The sequence below is a fragment of the Ceraceosorus guamensis genome (assembly GCF_003144195.1).
Source record: "Ceraceosorus guamensis strain MCA 4658 unplaced genomic scaffold IE81scaffold_51, whole genome shotgun sequence".
Classification (NCBI taxonomy): domain Eukaryota; kingdom Fungi; phylum Basidiomycota; class Exobasidiomycetes; order Ceraceosorales; family Ceraceosoraceae; genus Ceraceosorus; species Ceraceosorus guamensis.
Window position 1 is genome coordinate 26,205 of NW_020290046.1, and position 19,035 is coordinate 45,239.

The 19,035-nt window shown below is 56.4% G+C and overlaps 4 protein-coding genes across 4 annotated transcripts; 2 read left to right on the plus strand and 2 right to left on the minus strand.

The window, feature by feature from the left end:
* Positions 1 to 624: 624 nt before the first annotated feature.
* On the plus strand, positions 625 to 2,702 carry IE81DRAFT_292540 (Arabinanase/levansucrase/invertase; the record flags this gene model as incomplete). Its single annotated transcript, XM_025511964.1, has 4 exons — positions 625 to 739; positions 852 to 908; positions 999 to 2,270; positions 2,356 to 2,702. 4 exons carry the CDS (start codon positions 625 to 627, stop codon positions 2,700 to 2,702), a joined length of 1,791 nt encoding a protein of 596 aa, XP_025368160.1.
* Positions 2,703 to 2,932: 230 nt separating this feature from the next.
* Positions 2,933 to 6,965, minus strand: IE81DRAFT_367813 (hypothetical protein). Its single transcript, XM_025517107.1, has 7 exons — positions 4,993 to 6,965; positions 4,763 to 4,921; positions 4,493 to 4,704; positions 4,292 to 4,429; positions 4,185 to 4,207; positions 3,665 to 4,101; positions 2,933 to 3,590 (listed from the first exon to the last, which is right to left on the minus strand). The coding sequence occupies exons 1-7, from the start codon at positions 6,547 to 6,549 to the stop codon at positions 3,264 to 3,266; spliced, it is 2,853 nt and encodes a 950-aa protein (XP_025368161.1). The 5' UTR covers positions 6,550 to 6,965; the 3' UTR covers positions 2,933 to 3,263.
* Positions 6,966 to 11,102: 4,137 nt separating this feature from the next.
* IE81DRAFT_348704 (hypothetical protein) lies at positions 11,103 to 15,026 on the plus strand (the record flags this gene model as incomplete). The annotated part of the gene is made up of 2 exons (XM_025516289.1): positions 11,103 to 12,054; positions 12,133 to 15,026. 2 exons carry the CDS (start codon positions 11,103 to 11,105, stop codon positions 15,024 to 15,026), a joined length of 3,846 nt encoding a protein of 1,281 aa, XP_025368162.1.
* A 191-nt stretch (positions 15,027 to 15,217) lies between these two features.
* IE81DRAFT_196803 (RabGAP/TBC) lies at positions 15,218 to 18,729 on the minus strand. The gene is made up of 5 exons (XM_025510842.1): positions 18,439 to 18,729; positions 18,083 to 18,359; positions 17,598 to 17,981; positions 17,356 to 17,523; positions 15,218 to 17,266 (listed from the first exon to the last, which is right to left on the minus strand). Exons 1-5 carry the CDS (start codon positions 18,498 to 18,500, stop codon positions 15,410 to 15,412), a joined length of 2,748 nt encoding a protein of 915 aa, XP_025368163.1. The 5' UTR covers positions 18,501 to 18,729; the 3' UTR covers positions 15,218 to 15,409.
* Positions 18,730 to 19,035: the final 306 nt, after the last annotated feature.

Genomic DNA, 19,035 nt, shown 5'->3' on the forward strand with positions numbered 1-19,035 from the left:
CGCCAAGCGTCCGCACACACACACACAAAGGTCACGCTCCCCACAACCTTGCACCCACCCAGTCATGTGCTTTCCCCTCCTCGACTCGGAAACTGCGCTCTTCAACCACACGCATAGCCTTCACAAGCTATAAGAACCTCGACTCCGCTCCATGATAGTCCACACCACAACCAATCTCGGACCACCGCCGCAGCTGTCAAACCACCTTGACAACCCCTTTGCTAGCTTACAAGCCTCGGCTCGCGCAAGGCAACAAGTTCCCCAACAACAGCAAAACACGAGCGCCGCCAATAGTCTGCAGCAGCAGCAGCAGCAACAACAACAACACTTTTGACTTTGCACGGCTCTGACGCAAGGCTGAGCCCAACTAGAGAAGCAGTGTGAGATCTCCTCTTTGCGCCAAGAATCATGCTAGTCACTCGGAAACCGGAAGCTGCTTTTAGCCCAGCCTCGCCGCCGTCGCGGACAGCGCAGCTCAAGAGTGGCACCGCTTCCACAAGCAGTCCCGTTGCACCAAGAGCCCAACACATCGTCGGTTCGAAGTTGAAGGCGAACAGTCCATCCAAGAAGCAGAGCGTCGTCGCGCCTGAGCTTTGCGCCAGCACCTCTGACGCGCCTTACGAGATGACTGGCGCTACGGGCAGCGAGGCTGAGCTGTTGCCGATTTCCAGCGCCGCCTCAGCTTTTCAAAAGTTTCGTCCCACCTCTCACTTTCTCGCCCCTCGAGGCTGGATGAATGGTGAGTCTCGACGAGTCCGCTCATCCTTTGCTATGGCCGGCGCATGCACGCGCCTGTCTAGCCATCAGCACTGATCCACGACTCTCTCGCCCGCATTGTGATTGCCATGCAGACCCAGCTGGGCCCACCTATGACGCTCAAACCGGCTTGCATCATCTCTTTTATCAATGTGCGTGCAGTGAAGAGATGTTGAAGTGCTCCTAGCTCCACTGCAGACTGAAAACGCAGCTGCATTTCAATCGCCCTCTTGTGCCATCAGGGAACCCTAAAGGCTCCACCTGGGGCAACATGTCTTGGGGACATGCGACCTCCACTAGTCTGGCCGGGCCTTGGAAGCACGACAATGCGATCGATGGCGCCAATGAGCACCAAGCCGTACTCGCACCAGCAGCGCCGTACGATTGCGAAGGCATCTTCACCGGCTGCGTTGTGCCTCACGGTCCAAATGGAGAGCAGGGAATCATGACAGCGCTTTACACGGCCGTCTCGGCTTTGCCAATCCACTTCACACGCCAGTACCAACGCGGCTGCGAGAAGCTTGCTATGGCCACCTCTTTGGACGAAGGCAAGTCGTGGTCTAGATCGCCTCTCTCGCCCATCTTGCCTGGCCCACCAGAGGGCATCGACGTCCTTTCATGGCGAGATCCATTCGTCTCGCCCTGGCCCGAGATGGACAGCCTCCTCTCCGCGGAGAAGCCCCATTACTACGGCATGATCGCTGGATCAGTGCCCAACGTTGGTCCAAGGATCTTTCTCTATCAGATTCCGATGAACGACTTGTCGTCTTGGACGTTCATCACTACTCTCGGCGAGTATTGCGTCAATGCGTCGCTGCCAGGCATGCCATGGTGCGGAGAATTAGGCGCCAACTGGGAAGTCGGAATGTTTTTCCGCTTGCCTCATTCCGACGGATCATCACGCATCACGCAATACTTGTTGCTAAACGTTGAGGGTTGCAAGAAGGCGCAACCCGCCCGACACCCAATGTGGGTGGCAACAACATTTGTCAAGGACAGCGTCAGCGGCTTGCCAAAGATGGTCGCTCACGCGTCTGGCCTGCTCGATGAGGGCTGCGCCTATGCGGCGAGCGCCTTCCACGATGCTCCAACTGGTCGGCGCATGATGTGGTCCTGGATCACCGAAGATGACTTGCCCGAATCGTACTATGATGCGCAAGGATGGAGTGGCCTGATGGCGTTGCCGCGCGAACTGCATCAACTCGAACTTTCAAACGTCATTGGCGCTCTTCATTCCCCTTTGAGCGCCATCGGCAGTATCCAGTCGGTGCCCAGCAATGCTGTTCCAGGAACCTGCACGGTTTCTACCCTCGGTATTCGCGTTGCACAAGAGGTTGAGCGTCTTCGCAAAGGCGCGCAACGGCGACACGAGTCGGGCGTCATTCGATTCGACTCGGCCAACGGAACGGCATTCCAGCTTTTGGACGTCGCATCGCGGTCGTGGGAGTTGTCGACTGAGGTTGAAGTCGCTTCCGGTACCGCAGAGGTCGGTCTCAGTATCGCGCATAACCAAGGTGAGACAGTCCCCTTTGTTTCGTGTGAGACGCGCACACTTCTGACACGTTTCACCTGCCTTGAATGATTCCCGTCTCATTCTAGACCGCACAAAGTGCACTACTGTGGCTTTCCGACCATCCGAAGAGCGTCTGGTCGTAGACCGTACGCGTTCGACCTCGGCCTCGCGCGGCATCAAGACGGCACCTATCGTTTCACCCTTGACCCTCTTCACCTTTTCTTCTACCAACGGCGACATTACCACCGAAAAGCTGAGACTGCGCATCTTCTGCGACAATAGCGTTCTGGAAATCTTTGCCAACGACAGATTGGCCCTCGCCACTCGTATTTATCCCGACGATCCCAGCTGCGTGCTCTTGAGCGCATTTGCGCGCGGACCAGCCAACTTCACAAATCTCGACGTGTGGGAAGGGCTGGCATCTGCCTTTTAGAGAGGGCCGACCTGCCGGCGTCCTATCAGCCCTTTGATTTCCCTGCAAAGGACTTTTTGGTGCCGATCGTTTCTTGGTAATTTTTTGGGAGTTCGCTCCGCGTCTCGGCGAGCTCATCGGGTGTGCCAGTGTACGTTTTACCTACATTTGTTTCGAGGCTTCTGCCACATAGCTCCTCACGTATGCCCTGTCAATCACGTCATCGCTGTGCTAACACTTATTGCCGCTTCGATTTGCTTTGCAAAGTGACGCCGAGGTACTTTCTGCTCCATAGAATGCAACGCTCCCATCGACGACTGGATGTGCCCTCGAAATGCGCTTGCACATCCCCGCAAGACGAGTGCGCACTGCAAAAAGCACAGACGAGTGACGTGATAACTTTTTGAATAACGCAATGGACATGTGAGGTGGACGAGTGACGCGCGTGACTGAGGTGATGGATCTCTGTCTGGTGTTACATACAAGCTACGAAGCTGTCAATCCAAGTCTGGCGGTGAGCTGTCCCCAACCCAGGGGACGCGAGGGCACTGCGATGCTTAGCCGCAGCACCTTTTCTGATCATCAAGTGTTCCAACGCGTGTCGGGAGTGGTCGTGCGGTAATTGAGCATGGTCCAAGGGTTGCTCGCGTGGAACTCATTAATGTGTCCCTCCAGCTTCTCCTTGAACTCGTGCTTGCCTCCCAGGAACTCGCGCATGAACGCCGCAAACGCTTCGAGCAATTCCAAGATTTCGGTGCGCAACCGAGTTGCCAAACGACCGCCGCTTGTTGCGGATGGCGAGACGACGCTGTGTGGAGAGCCTTGTTGCGCAGGTAGCGAGTAGTCCTCAATCGCTTGCGCCACACCCTCATCCTTGCAGAGAATTGCCAAGGTGCTGGCAATATCGTACTATGAATGCACGGTCCGCTAAAGCTTCAGTTTCAAAGCTGATGTTGAGACACGCTGAGGCTCTATCGACTTACAAGCTTGAGCACGAATCCGATCCCATGCGCTTCCATTGCCGGCAAAGGCAGCCCATTGCAGATGTCGAGTGTACGTCTTGCCAGGTGCAGGGCGTGATCAACGCGCAACGGCTCTTCTCGATCCTGGATGGTCAACAAGCTATGACTCAGAGCAATGAGCCAAGCTCGATTTTGAAGCCACAAGCGAGTGATTTCGAAGTCGGCTTTTTGCACTGCACTCCGGCCGAACGAAGGGTCATTGTCGCCAGCAGCAACAGAGCTGTCGCGCGTATTCCCCCCACCATTGGACGTGCTGCTTCCTTCTCCATTGACGCGCTCGTCATCTCCTCGCGTCGACGAGCCTCTTTCCTCGCCAACGCGAGTGAAAGCTGCGTAAAGCTCCAGCGCTTTTTCCCTCGTAAAGGTCTTGCAGTTCTTTCCAAGGCACTTTCCCAGGACTGAAGTTTAGAGAGACCAGGGAAACAGCGTGAGCAGCGATGCTACGGACAGAGGCGCAGTTTACGCAAGTTGAAAGACTCACAGCAGTCGACAAAGGTCTCATCACTTTGGAGGATGGATGCAAATTCGCAGCAGAAGTCAGAGATCGTCTGCGCTCTGTGTGATCAGCTGAGCGTTGAAAGTACCCACACGGCATCGAAGATGGACAGCTGCAAATCCGGAAAGTCTGCAAGTTCTTTGAGTCCGAGCTGTTGCCGTAGAATTGCCGTCCTCTTTCTCGGATTGCCCGTCAGGGTGATAGGGTGATTGTACTGGATAGCATATGCTCTGCAAGGAATTGAGGCTAATCTCAGCCGCCAAATTGCGCAAGGTAGGCTGATTGCTACTTACCGCTCTGTGATGGCTAACAGCCAGTAAGTGCGCAAGCGACGTTCCTGCTCGTCTCGAGGGAGACCCTCGTAGGAGGATGGCTCATGCAGCTTGGCGAGGTGGCCCAAGGTCACGGCCTCTCGAAGACGGAACCAAGCCGCATTGTGCTCGTTCAGAGCGAAGAGACTCGCAAAGAAGAAGAAAGACGTGCAGGTGGTCTCCAGCGAAGGTTCCTGAATGACTCGATGAAGATCAGTAAGACGCCGCCAGATTTCAGGACGCTGCACTCACCTTGCCAAACATCAAACCGCCTCGCATTTGACTCGACTGCTCTAACAGTGCGACCGCTTTCTTTCGCCTGTTTCTGGCGGACGCCCTATCTGTGGTATCCTGGGCTTGGATCGCTACCAAGGCGCTCATCGAAAGCAGCATCGAGCCAAATTGGGGATCCTGCAAAAGGAAATCCATACAGACGAAGTCAGTTCTCGCACGTAAGATCAGCATTTTGAGGACCCTCTCACTGTACGATGATGGTCCGCGTCCAGACGACCGTAGAGCCAGGCTCTCGAGAAGACGGGCATGATACCTCCCAGGCGTTCATAGAAAAGCGCCAGGGTAGGTATGAGGATACCATCCGACAAGGCCTGATGCATGTCGCCAGCAGAGCTTCCGGGCGGGCTATCATCGTGCGGCCCACTGCCCGCTTGGCTGGCCGGGCCATGATGGTGGCCGGAATCGAGCGACGCCGGCGTCTGTCCCATCGGGTTGAGTCTGCCGATAGCATCCAGCATGGTGACCGACCCATCACCAGATATGAGCGGGAAATTGTTGAGATCCATGCCCTCCCACAATGAGATGTCATTCTCGAATCCGCTCGCTCCGGTGCCATTCGGCAGGAATGAGTCCGCCAGCGATGTGGTCAGGTCGGGCAGACGGAAATTTGCAGCAAAAGTGTTTTCAAAGGGGTTGACCATTTGGAAAAGGTTGTTGCTGTTGAGTGTCTGAGCTTGACTCACAGCACTCTGCTGCGCTTGAGGAAATTGCTGTTGCGGCTGTGATTGCATGTTGGACGCAATCAGAGATCCGCCAGACGTGCCGCTCGAGCTCGTTGTTATAGGCGTCGGCCGGCTCATAAGGTGGTCAACAAAAGAGCCTCCCTCGTTTGAATGTTGTGGGTTGTTTGTGAACCTTCCATTGGCGCCCTGACCAGCATTCGACGGCCGACGGGGTCCAGGCTGTCGTTCGAAATGATGCGCACTTCCGGCAGCCAAAGACTGGCTGGTGCGAGGACTGAGAAAGGGTGGAAATATGCCATGCGAGACTCCTGCTTGGCCTGCGCCCATGTTTCCGCGACCCATCTGAGGGGAGCCGTGCCCGTAGCCTCTCTGATGCTGATGTCGCATATATGCATCTGAGTGTTGCGCCGATGAAGAGGAGCTTGAAGTTCCTGGCGAGCCCACCGAGGCCCCTTGATATGGCGCAAAGTTCTTGGGCGACTCGAGCCCCGGCTTGTACTCCGGTGGAGGCATGAGCACGGAGTTCGCAGAGGCTGGAGAAGCGGTGCCTGGTGGCCGGGACAAGCGTGCTGGTGGACCATCAAAGGGAAAGGGGCCTGAGGTTGCTGCAAGTTGAGGATGGATATTTCCCTCGACTCGGGAAGTCCTACCACCATCGAACATGCTAGGAGCCGCTGCGCTTCTCATTGCGCCAAGGGAAGGTAGTGTCTCTCCGTGCTGCAGGTGGTGAGGATGGGGAGGGTGCTGGAGCTGGCGAGCAGACTGAGGTGGTGGATAGCTGGGTCCATCTTGAGAAGGCCCACCTTCAAAACCCTGCTTCTCGGAACGGTCCGACTCTCGAAGAGCTTCGATCCTTTTTCCCGTACTCCTTCGGGCTTGACTGGCCTTGTGGTACGTGCAGTTCAAGCCGAGCCGTCTGCAGTGGTCGCATGGCTGCTCATGAGAGCACCGCACACGCCTGACATGGCAAGGGTCGCAGGCAGGCTGAGTGGGCTTGCGGGGAGGTTTATTCTCCTTCGTCTTGGCCTGCGACGATTTTTCTCCGTTCCTCTCTGCCGGCATTGTGGGCACAAGAGAGGCTCCAGCGCTGCAGCGCAGGAGGAGGGGGCAGTGGTGATCGGCTGATGAAGCAGCTTTCGGCTGCGTATGGTGGGTGGAGCCAGACGCCTGGATGGGTCGCGAATTGAATCCTTGAGGCAAGCGATGCAGGTTCGCGAGCAGGGTCCTGCTTGCGTGAATTTATCCCGAGGAAGACGCGCGAGCTTACCGCGTTTAGGTGTGCTCCCAAGACAAGCACCGCGCTTTCGTGGAGGTACCAGCACGGTACGCGTAACGGAACGCGAGCGGTACCAAGAGCACGACGTTCACGACGGCGGCGAAGAGGTGGTTGGCGTCATGAATCGTAAGGCGAGCAAGTAAATTAGTGTCGAAAGAGTCAGCGTCGTGGCTGTCCTTCAGGAGAGAGAAGTGGTACACATGGTCGTCAGTGGTAAGAGGCGTCTATACTACTACACCCTGAGGTACACGTAGCGGACCCGCCGATCAAGATGTCAAGGCTGGACCCACGCAGCATGAGCAGGCTGTGCGTCTCTTCTCATCGCGCGTCGAGTGTTCTCGGCATGCATGCAGACGGGTTTTAAGCTTCCGACTTCAAATTAAAATTGCGATTTGTGGCTGCGCGAAGCTTGAAGCCGCGGTCAAAAAAGTCACGATCCAGTCTGAGTGCAACCATGCAAATAGCGCGCTCATTCCTGCTGGTGCTGCATGGTCCCACCTTCCCACCAGTAAGTGTAGTGTGAGTAGTGTGTGTAGCAGCAGTCGCAGTCGTGAGTCGCACTTCAGACAGAAGAGAGTGAGTAGTAGAATAGTAGTCAGTAGACACGAGTGAGCAGCGACATGGGCACAGCAGCATGCAGCGGCCATGCACACAGACAACAGGCGCGGACGCCTTCAGCAGCACAATCTGAATTTTGAATGCACTCGATCGTGACTTTTGACTTGGCTCTTGATGCAAAACGGGTCTTGGCTGAAACTCCAGGCTCATCCGTCCCGACAGGCTATGGTTGCTAATGCTACGTGTATAGCTCGCCAACCTTAATGCAACCCAGCTCGCCTATTTATTGCGACGGACAGGAGAATCAGTTTGACCGGCAAGGTACCGCAAACGGGCGCGGAAGAATAGCTAATTAGTGAGTTGCCGAGTGCAGCCTAGGCATCCCGACTGCACCCCTAGCAGGATCGAAGCGGAGCTTAGTTGGCCTAGAGTCGTGAGTACTCCATTCGAACAGCTCAGCCACGAAGCGAGTCGCTCATCGACGGTGAAAACAACACCAGTCTAGTCTCCTTGATTGACTAATCAATGACGAATCGAGAAGTCGGCGAGGACGCAATGAAGCGTAATAAAGAGAGTGCCATGCGTGTCTGCGCCCCCACGCCTCATTCACTGTGAAAGTGCCGCACGCCACCCTGCACTTGTGCCATTGACTGCTATACGCAACTTTGTCGCCTATAATGAACCAGCTCGTCTCACGAGTGCTTCGGACCACGGACTGCAGGACGTGATCATCGATAAAGAAAGAGAAGCAACGCAATGGGAAGCACGAATGAGAGATCGTCTCACAATTCTGTCCATTCGCGGAGGCGTGACTTCCATCAGCCATGAGTGATGAATTCGCTTATCTGGTGTTCGTAACTTTCCTGATCATAAGTCCCTACTCATTCACGTCAAAGCCGCACAAAGAATCGGCTCATTGCAGGCTTTGTCTAGCTTGCACAGTGGAGACTGACCAAAAGGTGACCAATAAAGGGGGCCTGGCGCTTCCTTCAGCGCCGAGGCTTTAAGGTCTGCGCATTCTTGATTGTGGCACCTTTTCGGAAGCGGGAAATAGTAATTATCCTCACTTGTCACACGGGCCAGACTACCTCAAGTGTGATGATTGGAAAGGGGCGCCGCTCAAGGGAGCCATGCAGTGAGCAATGCTTCTGAAGCAGTAGACTGACTTTTGTGCTATTCGCGGCTTCGAGTTAGCATCGATCCCAGTTGTGTGTGACGCTGTCTTGGGTTACCCAAAGGGAAGTTTGAAAAGAGAGGTCCACTTTTGACTCTGTCGAGCTACAAGCGTGGCCGGTTATGATGCACGCAGGCGTCCTGGTCAACAATGGCCTGCAGTCACGGTAGGGTAGTCGAAGAGGTTTCCATCTCAAGCACGTTTCTCTCTGTGGCAATCACGAAACACTCATTTCATTTGACCATCATTGACCCACGATAGCGCCAGACTACAAGCAGCCATGGCTGCAGCCCAATCCACTCCTCAAAATGCGACGGCAGAGTTTGCTACCTGGCTAATGATGGACATGGAGATAATTCTGAGCCGCGCGTGCGTGAATCACTCCGGCACCTTCCAAGTTCGTTTCACAAGGATCGAGCAGACAGCCTGTACACATTCCAAGCTCGGAGGCTTTTTCGAGTAGCAGACTGGGCCACGAATTGTAACAAAGAACCGATAGCCCGGATTGACCATCGTACAACGTCCTGCTTCCCGAATCATGAACCCTTGGCACAAGGAAGCCTTGATGAGGGGTTGGCATGGTATATGGAGCTATATGAGTCGTCAGCTTGGGAAAATGTACCCCTTCCAGGTCTGGAGCGCGGCCGGCGAAGCCCTAGGTAGCGGACACACCATGCAATCCTCTGTCCGGGCAGCGGAGCGCAAGTCACACGTCTGACCAGCAGATACGCCCGCCTGTGCTGTCGCTGTCTGTCAGCACGAATTGGTTACGTCGAGCGTTGCTGCGGGCCGCTCACGGCGGGAGCGTATTCGCGTTTCCGCTGCAACTGCACCGTACCTGGGATGGCCTTCTTTCAGTCGCATACTCCAGTTTTGAGCGATACCTGCTTGACTATCGCAGATCGTGAACTCCTTGACTATTGACCGTACCTCAGACGAACAAGCTGCGTGAATGAGTGAGCTGTCGCATTAGGCACGAATCTTTGGGACTCTTGACCGGTGATCGCACGTGTAGCCTGTCAGCAACGCAGCTTTGGAGCCGACACTCAGACTTGACCGACGAAGGATATCGTGCGCGATTGAGGTACGGGTACCTACAAGCCGTACGGTACGGTACGGTACGGTACGTGCTCCCTTGAGTCGCGCAGATGTCCTCCCAGATCGATGTGAATATGGTCAGGGATCCCATAGAGCGCCTCGCGACGAGACTACTCTGCTTCGGCGAGGGAGCACGCTGCCATTCATTTGGGTGATTGCAAGCCGTGTGAGTCCAGTGAGCCAGGGAAAGTGCGCAGCAGCGGTTTGCGTAGATTCCGAGTCATGAGCACGGACGGGTGCTGGACACCCACCTAGCAGTCAAGAGGTGAGTAGCGGGGCGCATCGTCGGGATCGCGGTTCCGCGATGCGGTACCTACGGCGTGACCAAGAAGCTGAGCCATCCGCCGCCTTTCGTGGCAGCATCTGCTGCAGGTCTCTCGCGACGCCGGAAAGACGACGCCTCGACGTGCGCTAGCGTGCTTGTACGTGATGGTGAAATTACGAATCGTGGATTTGAATTGAATGCAAACACCGAAACATGTAGGATTCAAGGTCGGAAAGACGCGCAGGGAATTTGACGATAGGCTAAGCTCAAATTCAAGATGATCATGACCGATGACGGATTTTTGAGAGTAAAGTCTGACGTCGGAATGAAGAATCAAACTCACTCACACGATCGACTCATCAGACTCTGATTGCCTGCGAGAGTCTTGAGATCAAGTTTACAATTCTTGAATTCTGAATAGAGAATCACAAATGTCACCTGAGGCCCTCATTGAAATTTCAGTATTCAAAGTTCTCGAACGACGAATAGAGAAGGTGCACATCATGCGGCCCTTTCTCAGAGATGCACCACAGCAGCAGCTGGGTAACGGTGATGGCTCTGCGCTCTGATGCTGCAGGCGTTTTTTCTTGTAGCGCAACCCGCGCGATCAGGAGCTATACTTGCAATTTTAATTGCTGCTTGAACAGCAGATGCAAGATCCTTGAAAATTCAAATCTGAATTGGGTGGTGCACGATATTCGAGATGATGGCGCGCGCATGGGCGTGGCATCAGAGGGGCTCAGGAGCGCGGGAAGCACGCGGTTCACCGTGCAGCCATGCAGGTGCAGTGTGCATGCTGCTGCTGATGAGCGAGGTATAACGGCGAGGTGCATGTAAGCGCGGAGGCTGTGAGTCTCGAGCGCCACGAAAGTTGTGAGTATAGCGCAATGCGTGCTCATTTCTTGCTCCCGATAGCTTGCTCGTCGGACAGCCCAATTCTCAAATCACGTATCTGGACTCACCACACCCACTCGAAGCGTAGACGAACCTACTCCGTACCGCCCATCGCTCGCCGCTCCTGCACTTCGTCATTCCTCATTGGTGACGCATTCGATTGAAGTTCAGCAGGTCGAGCAAGAGTATCTCGAGACCTGCGTCGTCCAGCTCCACGGCCGTTGCGCTCGGATCTCATCTGATTCTTCGACCGCGGGGTCCTTGTGAGCTCACAGCGACGCACGGCTACAGCGTCGTCTGTCGGCGTCCACCACATAGAGCATCATCCGCTTATTTCTGGCCTACTCAGCATGCAAAAGATCACTGACTCTGAGTTTCAGCGCGAGGTGGAAGCCCTCAAGTCGCACCGGCGCATCTCGGTCAATCGACCTCTGCTCGACCCGGACCTGCCAGACTTGGCCGCTGCATACGGGGGCGGCCGAGAAATCTTGGGCCCCGACGCATCCAGAGCAGGTGTCAGCCTTTCCGATGACGGTCCCTCCTCAAGCGCGGGAGGCAGGACACCCTCCACTCGCAGTAATGAGCGGCAGGCATTCACTGCACGGCGTCGAGGGACAGGAGCATCGTCCATAGACACATCTTCGTCCAATAGTCAACGAGGAGCAGCTCGAAGCCCCATCACGTCGGATGACGACGTACCTCTCACAGCGCCGATGGACCCCAGTCACCTATTCTGGGTACCTGCTTCGATGCACCCCGAGATATCTCCCACCGATTTTCGCAAATTCCTCCACGAACATGCCTCGAGGGCAGTTCGTGAAGGGGACACTCCTTCAGAATCCCCTTCCAGTCCCAGCAGCTCCAGCAGCTCCTCTTTGGGGCTCAGTTCGGGGAGCACCGGGACTCCACAGGCGTCGTACCCTTTCGCTTCTCGTGCGAGCTCAATTGGAGGGGGTCTTGGGGGCCCTTCTTCTCCTGGATCCCCAATCGATTTGGTCAGTCGTAGTACTTCTATAGCTCGAAGAGGAAGCACACTTCGGCGACAGTATCGCCCAGAAAGCGATACTGACGACGGCAGTGATGGTAGGCGGACGCCTGAAGACGTCGGAGGATTGCAGCGGGGAGGGCTTCGCGGCTCACTGGCTCGTCGTGCCGGCTCGACACGACAGGCAGGACCTGCTTTGTCCATCGAGGACTTACAGAAGCTGGAGCTACTCGCGGAGGAAGCCAGCAAGAGCGAAGATCCGGCTCAGCTCAGGAGTGTTCTGCGGAGAACGATGAGTCTAAGCATGCCAGGCGCAGGTGAGCTGTAGACCCGAGCCAGTGTTACCCATGAAAGCGTCGAAGAGAGCTCACACCAACTCGCATCACCACCTATAGCTCTCGACCAGGTTGACGCCGTACCAGCCGATGGCGAGGATGCGCCTCTGATTGTTCCACGGCCAGGCCAGATCCTTCGCAGAGCGGCTAGGACCAAGATCCGAAAATCCTCCATTTCGGAATCGCGGCAAGCTAGAAGAAGGGGCCCAGGCAGCGGAGGCGCAAACGGAGACTCGGGCTCGGAATCGGGATCAGCTGGTGGAAGAATGGACATGGCTTCAGTGGCTTTGGAAGCAATGAGACGTCGAGAAAGCGACCAGTCTGGGTCTGGTCTATCGTCGGGAGAGGAAGATGTAGCTGGCGGCTCTTCGCGCCCAGTCTCGGACGAAGCTACTGCATCGATTGTCGACGCGTACTCGCGCGACTCTTACATATCAGATGGCAGCCAAAGGACCAGCCTCACTAGCCTCACGGATAGCGTTCCAGATTCTGCAGATGGCCATGGCGACACCACCCTTTTGGCGGACAAGAGGGCGCAAAACCGCAGCGTCGGCAGTAGCGACTCTCCGCCCCTCACCCCAACCCAGTCCTCGCAATCAGCAGGCTACTTTGACATCAGTCGAGAGGCTTCAACAGCTACCTCCGACAGGCTTGGGCCTGCATCCCAAGCGGTGTCGAGCGGCCAACGCATCATCAACGATTCGCCATTGCAGTCTCCTGACAATGAGCTCGGTTCAAATGGTGCCGTCAAGCGACCAATTCCCATCTCCCATGTCCCTCCCGTACCTGGATTCGAGAAGGCGCGACCGATGCAGCCGCCTTTACACGCTGCTACTGCGCCTCCCGGCACCGGCGGCCTGCATCGTCTTCCCCAAGCTAAGGAACAGGTACACAACCCAAGCCAGCATCAAGCTGAGCTCCGAAATCAGCCCCCGCTGGTGATGCCGTCACAGCAACACTCAGTACCTCCAGCTTCGAGCCGAAGCCATGCCGCCGGACCGTCACAATTCCCGGTACCCACCAAATCTGCAGAAAGTCCCGCTCACCGGCATGGCAAGGAAAAGAAGGGGGGTTTTGCATCTTGGTTTGGCATTGGCAAGGAGGAGGATGAGACCGAAAAGCAAGCCAAAGCACGCAGGAAGGCGCAGGAGAAGGAGCGAAAGGAGCGCGAAGCTCACGAGGCGGAGCGGCAAGAGCGCGAGAGGGAGGTTAGCAAAGAGAAGGATACTTCCAGCTTCCTCGGAGCTTTGTTTGGAAGCAAGAAGAGAGGCGGTGATGACCACCATCATCATCAGCCGGCGCACTTCCGGAATGACGGGCAAATCACTGCCGGAAGCCTGTTGGATCGCAATCGTCCCGGAGCTCCCGTGCACTACTATCGCTATCCCATTCATATCGAACGAGCCGTTTACCGACTCAGTCACATCAAGCTTGCTAATCCTCGCCGGCCACTCTACGAGCAGGTCCTGATCTCGAATCTCATGTTCTGGTATCTATCTGTGATCAACCGCTCACAGCAGCAGCAGCAACAGCAACAACAACAACAACAGCAGCAGCAGCAGCAGCAGCAGCAGCAGCAGCAGCAACAGCAAACGCCCCAGCAGCAACAGTCGCCCACAGGGACAGACGGCCAAACACCAGCAGCAACATCGGTACCCCAGCAGCCTATTCAGAACTCTGATGGCACAGGAGCAGCGCCGCACCATGGACATGCAAGCCGCGGCCCAACTCTCGTCGACTCGAATGTTCCGGAATCCGGCACGCCCACGCCCACTGCGGAGGTCCCGAATCCTGCCTCTCCCGCGCCAAAGGCGAAGAGAACTGGACTCGTCAAGCCCAATCGCGCTCCGCCGGGGAGCAGGTCTGCTGAAATGGCAATTCCGGCCGCAGGCTACGGTGCCCAGCACCGGCAGATCGATAGTGACATGGCGAAGCAACAGGGAACAAATAGAACAGGCTCCGGCCAAGCAAATGGAGGATCTGCACAGACAGGACCAGGTCCCTCGAGTGGCCAATTGGCTCCAGGGCCTCCAGCTATGGCGCCTTCGATCTCAGTGGGACAAGTAGTAGATCCGCGCTCGCTAGGAGCTCATTCGGGCTACCACGTACCCCCTCCTGCGCAGGGCACCCCAGGTACGGGACGCCTGCCGCCCGGAGCTGCACCGCCCGGCTCTACATCCGGTCGCGGCACGTCTACAGTCCACCAAGGATCAGCGTCAATGGCTAGCGGGCCCTCGACCAGTCCGACACTCAACCCAGAGCGTGTGAGAGGAAAGCAATCCCCGTCGAGCGGCCCATTCGCTTCCGATGCACGCTCAGGAAGCTCGGGGGCATGGCTCGCTAGTGGCGGCGAGCCACGTCGAAGAGGTCCGAGTCCGGTCGGAGACGAGCAAGCCTGGCTAGGTGGTGGTGGACCAGGTGCAAGCGATCCCTCAAATTCAGCGAGTAGGCCTCGCTCCAAGTCGCCACAGCCAGATCGAACCAGCGACCCTGTCCTTCAGTCTTGGCGATCCCAGGAGCATGACTGGGAGGACAACAATTCAAATCGCCAGCGGGCCAGCGAGCCGCGAGATGTTGGTTCAGATTACAATGGCACGGGGCACCGACATGATGCGCGAAGTCTCGATGCTGGGGATGGACGAGTACGAAAGATCAGCTCTGGTGCAGATGGTCGACCCTTCCCGGGAAGCAGGCAGCCCAGCTCCCGACCGGCGACGAGCGGTAGCGACAATTCAAGCTACACCAGCGCGCAGTCGGGAAGGTCTAGCCCCAATCAGCCTATCGTGTCGATGGAAGGAGCTAATCCCAGGAGTAGGACGAGCGGAGGACCCCGAGGCATGGCGCCCATCAACTCTGCTTCTGCTCATTCGCAGAGTAGCGGGCCAGCAGTGGTGCTGCCTGGCGGCAGCGCCATGCTTGAAGCGGCACGGACAAGTCAATCGCGAAGGCGGTGATGCATCCGCTTTCTTCCCTGCAGATTGTGCGGATGCCAACTTTCAGCGCCAAGCATGGGCCAATCGAGAGCGGCGTATCGTAATCTCTTTGCATACTCGCAGTCTGTCCGGGCGAGCATTGAGGGATCTGGCGCGTGAATTGGCTTCCGACACGTCATGCCGCACCGACGTGGATCTCCATCGCATCGCGCCTTCGGTCCGTTATCTGCTCAGACTTCCGCTAATGATCGGCATGCCCATCTCGTCTCATCCTTGCGAAAGTGTGCGCAATTGCTATGAGTAGTCGCGAGCAAACTTGGCGGAGCAGTGTGGTAATACAAGAGGTAAGCAATGGTTGGTGCGGTCTCCGAGCTGAGGGGTGAGATGCAGGTTTCCAGCCACTTTTATGAGGCGCCCAAAGGGTCTCCGGAGACAGAAGGCGTCGAATCTTCTTCGAAGACGACATGTTGCTTGCGCGCTGCTGCGAAAGGGTTGGATTTGCGCAGCATGTCTGATCGTCTGCCCATCTCTGAATCTTGAGCCGTCTGTGCCGCGGGCGAAGTGCTGCATCGAGGAGAAGAAGCTGGCGGCGGGTAAATTGACTGTTCATGCTCATTCATGGCTCCTGGACCGCTCTTGTGTGCACTAGCCTCACGAGCCGGTGAAAGGGCCCCGACCTCACGCCGTCGCTCGCCAGATGTCGGAGGAACAAAGGATGGTTGCGGCTGCGCCGAAGGACGCCTGGCGGATGTCTGTGCAGATGATTGGGACGTCGAAAGAGCTCTTGGTCTGCTCGTACTCGACTCCTTCTCTTCGAACGCGGCGGAACCAAAGCGACTATTCTCCGCCGCAGCTCTGAATCCAGCCAATGGATTGTAGCCCTCTTCGTCTTGCGGCCTAGCAAACGCCCTGGCATTGAGTAGGCCACTGCGGTCTGTCGAGCGCTCATTTGAATTTGAATTCCGTGAGGAAGGTTCGACTGGTGATGAGACAGCAGCTGAGCGCGAGTCCCTAACCGCAACTGAGCCCATGGAACCTGCCCGAGGCAAGCGCTCTGAACTCGGAATGGCCTCAATTGGAGCTTCTTGGCTGTGGGTCGCGACACTGGTCGAGGTCGTGGCGCCCTGCGGTGAACTGAGAGGTGCCTTCGCAGCTTTGGGGCTTGGCTTGATCGCTTCTGAGGTAGGAACGTCTGGCCAAGCGACAGTAGCGGGGTCAAATTCCGCGGTGGTGCCCATCAATACATCTCGGGTATGTTTAAGAGCGGTGATGCTCATCAGCACTTCTATTTGTGCGCCCGTCAACTCTTGCTCTTTCGCCTTGGTGCTGGAAGTCGTGAAATCCGTCTCATTCGACCAATTCCTCTCCAAGACTTCAATGCAAGCGCTCAGCGCTTGTCCCATCGCAGCATTGCTAGCTCGGAGCATGCTCAGCTCCGTCGTTGGATCCCTAGAGGCGCGTACAGCCCGAGCACTCGAGCTCGCCGCACTTATTCCAGCCGATATAGCGCTCCTGGGTACCCGATCGATGCTAGGAGGAAATCCATCGTCCTGCGTTGAAGCGATGCGTCCAGGGCCTGCGAATTGGGCGCCCACAGCCGCATAAGCCCCCACTGTGCGCTGCACATTGCCCATGGCGCTGACTAGGGCTCGATTGACTCCGAGCGCATCAGCACGTGAGTACAGGCCCCTTGCTAGGTCTGCTATACCATCAGGGATCAGTCCTGCGGAAGCTGGTGGTACGGCCTCGTTGAGCTGTTCGGGGCTCTGATCGGCTGATGGTCTGGCGAAGCTGTCGCTGCTCAGACCTGGTCTGTGCCCTGCTACTCGTCCTGTAGCAACAGTCTTGGGTAATTGCCGTGCGCGAGGTTGAGACGGCTCGGAGCCGGTTGCAGCAGCAACATCAGGTGTCCGAACGTCGAGTCCCAGTATCACCTCGTTTTGTCTCGCGCACAGCACCGCCCCGCGGGCACCAGTGTCCCTCAGAGCCAGAGCTTGCTGAACCAGCAAGGAAGGTGCTAGACCTCTACTCTGCACCGAAGCAGCCGCCGCATCTGTTGTATCTGACGCCCACTGCCCTCTTGCGGCGAGACAGGCCTTGGGAAAATGGAGCAAGTGAGTAAAAGCTTCGGCATAACTGGATTCGAGCAGAGGTCGTCGGATCCTGAGCAGCATGGCTATGCAAATGAATGCGGCTAGCTTCAGAGTGGGGTCTGTGTTAAGTAACGCTTCCCAAAGATTGATAGCATCGGGCAAGGGCAGCTGAATCGCGTGATGTATGCAGGGACCCGCCCATGATCAGCCGAGGCGACCGCAGGTGCGCACGCGAGGGTTGAGGTATTCTTTCTCACCTCGCGAGTGAAGAGTAGTCGAATCCACCTCAGCAGGTAAAGCTGAGGCTCGATGCCGAGGCTTTGCAAATGAGCGTGCAGCTGCGGATCCAATCGATTCAGCGTCTGGTGTACCGCGACACACTCGAGCATAATAGGCATCATGGGCCCAGCTGTGCTCGTCGAAGGCTGGGATGGCAGCGTGGGCAGCAGATCGCTAAGCGCTTATTCGCTCGAGTCTAGGTGATCCTCCTCTCACTCACTCTGTCCTGCTTCCACTCGAACCACACACCCGCTTTTGCCATGAGACCCTCGAAGATGCTATAAGTGTCACATTCCACGCTCCGCACATCGGCAGTAAGCGAGCTCTGCAGATTTTGATCTCCCTCCGACGACGACTGATGCTGAGGCTCCGTCGAGTCTGTGCTCCTAATTAGCCAGCAAACAGCAGCCAATTCGTGCATTCCTTGTCTGTATCCCGTCTCTGATCCCGATCCGCCTTGATAGCAATATGTGAAGAGGATGCGAGACAAGGCAGATTGAACCTCTTTGGGTTGGAATATTTCCTCGTCTGGAAAGGTGCGCTCCACATCGGCTTGGATCTGAGTCATGATAGACATTGATGCTATATGCCTCAGCCATGGGTTCTGCGTCAGGGGAGCAGAACTGGCTCAGCTTCAGGCTGGGCGTTCTGTAGAGGTGTATCCATGCTACAGGACTCATCGCCAACGCTCGAGATGACACTCACGTCTTCTTCCAGCCCAAGCGGGTTGCTCACGCTCGCATCAATGCGATCATTCCTTCGCACCGCTTCCCCCTCGTCGGTGAGCTCAGGCGGAAGTTTGCCATCCGGCGCTCGGAAGGCATCGTTCCTGCGCCGCAAGTAGTCTGCTCTCTTGATACGCAAGGCGTCTGTGCACTCTTTTGTGCCCAATCGACTTGCACCGGGCAGGACGGATAGCCTGTCGCACCATCTCAAGTACCGACCTGAATTTTGAGCACCTTGCGGTGTTGAAGGTGCGGACCTGCGTGGAGAGATCGCATGTCAGAGGATGTGAAAGCTGCGTCGCTTCAAGACGCTGGATTCCACAAGCCTACACTTACGGAGCGACTGATTCATCCAGCGGCTGCGAGAGGTTGCCATAGGCGGCCAAGATGCTATTCATCTTGTTCTTGCGTTGTTCTTGCGTGCGTGCCCTCTTCAGAATGGCTTCTGAATGCGGTTTATAGGCAGCCCTTCTCCATCTAACCGTGGCTTGAATTCCGATTTTGCACAGCCACGCTGAGTGAGTTCGTGGACAGTCACGAGTCCGAAGGAAGTTAGTTGGTCATGAAGCGGACTGCTCACCATCCACATCAGACTCTTCTGACGGTGACTCTCGTGGCCACCACGACCGAGGCGGTGCGTGCGCGTTCGGAGTTCACGATCGAGTCAAGAGTCGAGTCTGCTATGATGAGTCTTGAGTCAAGTAGTAGTCACAGTTGCTGCTGCTGCTGTATAGGCCCGGCACGTGACGCGGCCATGCAAGGCCTCCACACTCATCAGACTATCAAGAAGGAGGAGGAGGGAAGCTCAGCAAAATGCCAATGCGCGGGGATAGAGATGATGTGAAGTCGGTGTGACATGTGGATTTGCACCTTGCCTTTGACTATGCATGCACTTGCCCCCATACGATTCGTTCACACCCTCGCAGCAGCAGA

What these genes read in the sequence shown, in the direction of transcription:
- IE81DRAFT_367813 (XM_025517107.1), bottom strand. Translation starts at nt 6,549, where the DNA reads ATGCCGGCAGAGAGGAACGGAGAAAAATCGTCGCAGGCCAAGACGAAG. An exon ending in ACGCGGACCATCATCGTACA is followed by an intron (nt 4,922 to 4,992) that starts GTGAGAGGGTCC and finishes TTCCTTTTGCAG; the next exon opens with GATCCCCAATTTGGCTCGAT. An exon ending in GCGGTTTGATGTTTGGCAAG is followed by an intron (nt 4,705 to 4,762) that starts GTGAGTGCAGCG and finishes CGAGTCATTCAG; the next exon opens with GAACCTTCGCTGGAGACCAC.
- IE81DRAFT_196803 (XM_025510842.1), bottom strand. Translation starts at nt 18,500, where the DNA reads ATGAATAGCATCTTGGCCGCCTATGGCAACCTCTCGCAGCCGCTGGAT. An exon ending in CGCTTGGGCTGGAAGAAGAC is followed by an intron (nt 17,982 to 18,082) that starts GTGAGTGTCATC and finishes CCCCTGACGCAG; the next exon opens with AACCCATGGCTGAGGCATAT. An exon ending in TCGAGTGGAAGCAGGACAGA is followed by an intron (nt 17,524 to 17,597) that starts GTGAGTGAGAGG and finishes CTGCCATCCCAG; the next exon opens with CCTTCGACGAGCACAGCTGG.